The sequence below is a fragment of the Tribolium madens genome, unplaced genomic scaffold (assembly GCF_015345945.1).
Source record: "Tribolium madens isolate multiple individuals breed KSU strain unplaced genomic scaffold, Tmad_KSU_1.1 Scaffold_97;HRSCAF=244;Tcas5.2_LG3a, whole genome shotgun sequence".
In the NCBI taxonomy this organism is placed as follows: domain Eukaryota; kingdom Metazoa; phylum Arthropoda; class Insecta; order Coleoptera; family Tenebrionidae; genus Tribolium; species Tribolium madens.
The window spans coordinates 1329947-1336459 of NW_025401069.1; the positions used below are offsets into that span (position 1 = coordinate 1329947).

General features: G+C 32.0%; 2 protein-coding genes across 2 annotated transcripts in view; one reads left to right on the plus strand and one right to left on the minus strand.

The window, feature by feature from the left end:
- The first annotated feature begins 136 nt into the window (after nucleotides 1-136).
- LOC123014333 (probable malonyl-CoA-acyl carrier protein transacylase, mitochondrial) lies at nucleotides 137-1751 on the plus strand. The gene is made up of 4 exons (XM_044413394.1): nucleotides 137-947; nucleotides 994-1211; nucleotides 1261-1488; nucleotides 1535-1751. Exons 1-4 carry the CDS (start codon nucleotides 332-334, stop codon nucleotides 1700-1702), a joined length of 1230 nt encoding a protein of 409 aa, XP_044269329.1. The 5' UTR covers nucleotides 137-331; the 3' UTR covers nucleotides 1703-1751.
- A 2497-nt stretch (nucleotides 1752-4248) lies between these two features.
- The window catches only part of LOC123014281 (locomotion-related protein Hikaru genki), an 86679-nt gene continuing 84414 nt past the window's right edge, over nucleotides 4249-6513 (minus strand). The window contains exon 9 of the mRNA XM_044413312.1: nucleotides 4249-4893. Coding sequence (XP_044269247.1) covers nucleotides 4502-4893 — 392 coding nt within the window. The 3' untranslated portion in view covers nucleotides 4249-4501. The remainder of the gene's footprint in view (nucleotides 4894-6513) is intronic.

The window sequence follows — 6513 nt, forward strand, 5'->3', positions numbered from 1 at the left end:
AATTATGCAGAATAAAATTCTTCGAAAGAGGTTTAGTCCGATTATAAATAATTCAAATTAAATTTATTTCTAAATTATTACTTACGTTTACATTAACTGTTACTGAAGTGAGCTGAAGGAGATTAATTTCTGCTAACAAGAATATTTTTTTCTTTTTAAATAAAAATTTAGATTGAACGAGCACTCGGTCACAAGCTTAACTTGACATTTGAGGTTATGTTCAGTTATCAAAATGTGCACTTTTCGAATTAGTTTTTAAGTGTAATTGAAATATTTTCGCGGTCTGTACTAACTCACTTGACTTTTTAATTATTTAAATGAAATTTGCGTGATGAATATTTATAAAATTATCGCAAAGTTGCCACGAAATCTCACCGGTATAAAAGACTCCAAGTGTGTCCTCTTTCGCACCTTCTCCCTGTCTCAAAAACTTACCAGTGATGAGAAGAAATCAGAAGAATCTCCGCTCAAAAAACTCCTTGACGAATCTGCCACATTTGAGGACCTTCGCCCCCAGACCCAGGAGCAGCAATGGGCGACATTGCCTTACCCCCAAGGTACAAAAATTCGGAAACAGGGCGAATCGTTTATCGAGAAACCTAAACACGACCCTCGCGAATCGACAATAATTTTATTTCCGGGTCAGGGGAGTCAGTTTGTTGGTATGGCCAAAGATTTGCTCAAATATCCCATGGCTAGAGATTTATTCGAGTTGGCTAATTATATTTTAAACTATGATTTGTTAAAATTGTGTCTTGAGGGCCCCAAAGACAAGTTAGATCAAACGAAGTATTCTCAACCGGCAATAATGGTGAGTTCCTTGGCCGCTATAGAAAGACTGAAAGAGGAGAGGCCGAAGGCTATTGAGAGTTGTGTGGCGACTGCAGGGTTCAGTTTGGGGGAAATTACTGCGTTGGTGTTCGCTGGGGCTATTGGGTTTGAGCGAGGTTCATTTTGTTATTTTTTTAACAAAAAATAACAATTTTTTTGAAGGGTTGAAATTGGTTCAAATTCGGGGGGAAGCCATGCAATTGGCTTGTGAGGCATATAAAGGCGGAATGGTGACAGTAATGTACAATCCCGACTCGAAATTAAATCAAGCAATTCGGAAAGCCAAAGAATGGGCAACAGACAAGGGCGATTTAATGCCAGAATGTCAAATCGCCAATTATTTGTACCCCCATTGTAAAGTCATCGCCGGGAGCGAATCTGTAATTTTTTGTGCAATTTTTCAATTTGTTATTATAGAATTGATTCTAGGCACTGGATTATTTAGAAAAAAACGCCAAAGAATACAATTTGAAAAAAGTTAAAAGGCTTGCAGTCAGTGGCGCTTTTCATTCAAATTTAATGTTACCAGCGGTTGAACCGTTTAGAAAAGCGTTAAATAAATCAGAAATAAACAATCCTGTAATTAGCGTTTATTCAAATGTTGATGGGAAAAGGTATAAAGACGCTCAACATATCAAAAAACAGTTACCTAAACAGGTAGATTTCAATTAATGATTTTTTTGTCTAAGGAGGTTTCTTTTAGATTGTTAAACCTGTGAAATGGGAACAACTTCTTCATGTTGTTTACGAAAGGAGTCAAGGGGAGTATTTTCCAAGGACGTTTGAGTGTGGGCCAGGGACGTCACTTAGGGCTATTCTTAAGCAAGTGAATGCTAAGGCGTGGACCACGTGCTTTAATATTCTAGTGTAGATTTTATTTTCTACTAGTTTTTTTTTTAATAAAATTATTAAAATAATAATCTGCCTTGTTATTAATCAAAAGTTTCTTGCTTTGTTTGTTAAAAAATTATGTTAGAAAAATTTATTCAAGTGTAAAAATGAATATTACATTTACGTGTTGTTGTCTCAAGAATTTCATTTTTTCTAATAAATTTTGTGTGCAAAATAGTAACATTGCAACTGCGTTTTTTAACGTGAAATGAGTTACAAAGATTTGTTTTTTGTGGAAAATAAGAATTTGCGTAACAACTGACCAATTTAGAAAAAAATATTTTCTGAGGCTACAAATTTATAAAAATATAGAATTTTTGTCTACTTTTGAAAAAAGTAATAATAATAATATGTAAAATATGTAAAGAATATATAAATAATATGTAAAATTTTATTTAAATTGTAGACTTAATTATTATTTTTCACAAAAAAATTGACCACTTTGGTTATATTCGGAAAATCTTGTTATGAGCTTGGAACGCAACTAAAAACTATAAAAAGAAAACTACTGGTCAAAAAATAATTTTAAGTATTTATAAAAAAAAACTACTGGTCAAAAAATAATTTTATTTATTTATTAGTCATTTTTAGATCAAAATCTTTAATTAAAAACAGTAGGTTGCCATTAAAAAAAATCTGCAAAACTGGAAAACTAAAGGGTATTTCGACAATCACAGTCACATTTCAGTTTCAGTCACTTTACGCGACACTAATTATTTTTTTAGTTTAATACTTTTTATTTACCGTGAATATTAAATTACCATTAAAAAAGTCGCATAATTTAAAAACAAAATTTTATTTTTGGCCTCCTGACATAAACACGGCCACATTTTTATAGCACTCTAATTTTTATTAATTTTATTTAATTAGAAGTCATTTTTAGATCATCTAAAACAATTGTAACAGTAGGTTGCCATTAAAAAAAAATGCATAACTCGAAAACTAAAAAGAATTTCGAAAAATTTTATTCTTGAAAAACGATCACTATAGTACCTTACCTAGCACTAAATATTTTTTTCGTAGTCATTTGGTTTTTGTTTTTTTTTATTTTGTAACAAGTTTAGGATATGTTATATATTTCTCACAAGTGGAAAAGTTCGTCTCACGAGGCGAAGGCGAGTGTGACAGTTTCATTCTAAATGAGTTACAATTATACTTTTTCTACGATTAAAATCACATACTAAAATTTAGAAATTTTAAGAATTGTCAAGATGGCGCTACCTGTGACCATTTAAAATGACACTAGTATGAGAGTATTCTCGCACATTATTAGGTATAGAATATGAGCATTCTGTAATTAAAAATTATTCTTGTACAATGTTAAAGAATATAAGAATTCTGTAATCAAAAATCAACCAAGAAAATTATTATTCTATAACAGTCGTTGAAAAAATTGTTTTTGGTACAAGATGTCTCTAAGATAATTTCAAGTGTTTTCTTTTAAGCAACAGCACAAAGTACCTCTCGCATTAGCGTATTAAGTATGGACCTATTTCTTTTAAACAATTTTTTGAAAATAGTATATTATTCAACGAGTGAGAAAGATTGCCAACGTTAAGATTACAAAAATAAAATAAAATACCTTTCAAATTCTTAAGTTTCGCATAAAATTTTGCTAAACTAGTATTGAATTGCTTCTGTAGCAGTTTTTCTTACTTCTGAGGGAGCGCACTACTCCATTTCAACAATTTTAATATCAGATTCACACATTATTTCAATATTTTTTTGGCGTTTCTAAAATGTCAAAAATCAAACGCAAGTTGGATGGCCTACCACTTTGGACCTTATCATTGTTAGAATTTTATTTTATTCAAATTTTTGATTAAAAATAATGTGATTGTGAATAAAATAGAATACAAACTTTGGTGGTAATGGCATTACCCTTTCTGCTTTATACATGAACACTCGTAGTAATGCCATATTTACCACCTCGTTTGTAATGTACTACACAGTCGTGGAGAAAATTAAATACTTTCTCTACACTTTTAAATTTTTTCTACAATTAAAGATTTAATAACTTTGTTAACTGAAAACAGTTGAGAAAAGTACAAATTGTGATTAGAAAAAAAATTGATTTTATGATTATGCGGTTATAATAATTTTGCATTAATTAACTCGATAAAGGTCGTCTGTGACTAAAGATGTCCAATATAATTATTTCCAAGTTCCCAGTTTCCTACTATGAACAAAACATACCCAGGGTAAAGTTATTTGCACCATTTGACAACCTCTTTATTAACAGTTAGTCATTTACAAAATTACTTTAGCGGAAAATTGTATTTTTTGTTTTGGTTGTATCCTCTCTTACGACTCGAATTAAATCAACTTGATGACTTTTTTCCTCCTGGGACATAAAACACAACATGACCATTAGCGTATGTTATCCAACTCGTACGGGGGCAATTTTTTTTCATTGAAAAAAGTTTACAATCAATTGTACGTTTTATTGACAATATAAATTTATTACATAAACTTTTACAGATGAATATAAATTGACTACCTTAAGGCAGTTTTTGAATTTATTTACATAAAAACAAATAAGTTACATATCCATAATTTTCGTTGTAAATACATTCACTATCGCTAGAAATATCTACAATTTGATAAAAATTTGTATTCGGCATGAGATCATCATGTGTAACAACTTTTGGTAAAAAATAACAGAAAAATCCTTAATGACGAGTCATAAAATTATCAAAAACAACAAGCAACCGGCAACAAACTCTAATTTTGCGCCGATTTCTTGCCGCTTTCCCATCATATCACAAACATTCAACGATTAAATCTCAGAATAGTTGGTGCAGTTAGGTAGAGGGGCCGACCACCTCCCGTCGGGTAAACACTTTGGCCGCGCCTCCAGCCTGGCTTCAAACCCCGGACTGCACGTGATCTGGAGCTCGTCTCCGGGCTCGTAGGCAAACTTCGTGGGGGCCACCAATCCATTGTCGGGCTCTCCCAAATAGGGGCACCGCGGCTTGCAGAAAGGGGGCGGATGAGACCAAAAACCGGTCTCGGTGCAGATGATGCTGGCTTCGCCCTCGAGTTGGTGAGCCCCCCTGCAGGCGAATTGCACGAGACTGCCTACGGCGTAGCGGCCCCCATCCATGCCCGCCGCCTCCGACTGGATGAGGTGGCCGTTGACGGGGATCACGGGGGGCGGGCATTGAATGGCTGAATTAATTAAATTAAATTAATTGCCAACTTACACAGGGCGACAAAAAAAAGTCATGTCGTGACAACTTGACAAATTTTATATCATTTTGTTCGTCTCAGTGAGACAAATCAAATGCACTAAAAATAATATCAAAAGTCCACACACTTTGAACTAATTATTTTTTTTCTAATTTAAATGAATATAAAATACTTTAACTTCAAAAAATCATTACTCAATAACTATTAGGCCCTTCAAATGAAGACCATTCTAAAGGGATGGCCTTGCCCTTTAGGATGATATGAAATTTGAAATTGAATATTGGCAAACTTTCGAAGTAAATCGAAATAATATAAAAAAAACCCTACGAGTATTTTTTTTCATCATTACCGTCGTGTAGAGCATCTCTTTATTAGTTGTAATCCAAATTTTCAAAAGAATATACTGAGTAGTTTTCGAGATATGATTTTTTGAAGTTAAGGTTTGCTAATCAAGCATTGCTCCATATAGGAGAAATGCATGTTAATCTTACTTAAAATTTTATTTTTATAAAAGTATTTGTTTTAAGACTCTTTTTTTGCTTAAAAATTGTCAATTGCACCTTCTTGTTCTAATTAGAATAAATAAAAACTGTTTGTTTACTAGTTTACTTAAAACAAATAAATAGTACCTGCGTACTAATTTAAGCAAATAAAGAGTTTTTTTTGTTCTAAAAATGACCACTGATCATTGAGCAAAGAGGATCTAGAAGTTCAAGGCACAAGCCTTAAATATAAGGCCAAATCATTTTCAAATCAAATCACTTTTCATTCAAATTACGACTTGTTCACTTTGTTCTAGCTTTCTGAACTTTTTTTGGAAGTGTTCTGAGCAAATGCTTTCTCATCACTTTCGAGTGATGTTAAATGCAATAAGTCACCTGATTTATTTTGTTGGTACATTCTACGATTAACTTCAGTTAGCTTGTAGGTAGTAGTTGTTGTGATAACAGTTGCACACGAAGCAACTGACTTATTGCATTCAACATCAGTAGAAAGTGATAAGAAAGCATTTGCTGAGAACATTTTCAAAAAAAGTTCAGAAAGCTAGAACAAAATGAACAATTTAGAATCTGAATGGAAAGTGATTTAGTTTGAAAAAGATTTGTTCTTATATTTAAAGCTACTGCTTTAAACTGCTAGATCCTTTTTGCTCAATCATCAGTAATCATTTTTAGAACAAAAAACTCTTTATTTGCTTTAATTAGTACGCAGACACTCTTTGTTTGTTTTAAGTAAAGAAACAGTTTTTGTTTATTTTAATTAGAACAAAGAAGGTGCAATTGACCATTTTTAAGCAAAAGAAGAGCCTTAAAACAAATACTTTTATAAACATGCAATTTTAAGTAAGATTAACATGCATTTCTCCTATATGGCGCAATACTTGAATAGCAAACCTTAACTTCAAAAAATCATATCTTAAAAACTACTCGGTAAATTATTTTAAAAATTTGAATTCTTACTAATTAAAAGATGCTCTAAACGATGGTGACAAATAAAAAAAAAATTTACTCGTAGGGTTTTTCTTAGATTACTTCGATTTACTTCGAACTTCTTCGAACACTGTTCGAAGAAAAGTTTGCCAATATTCAATTTCAAATT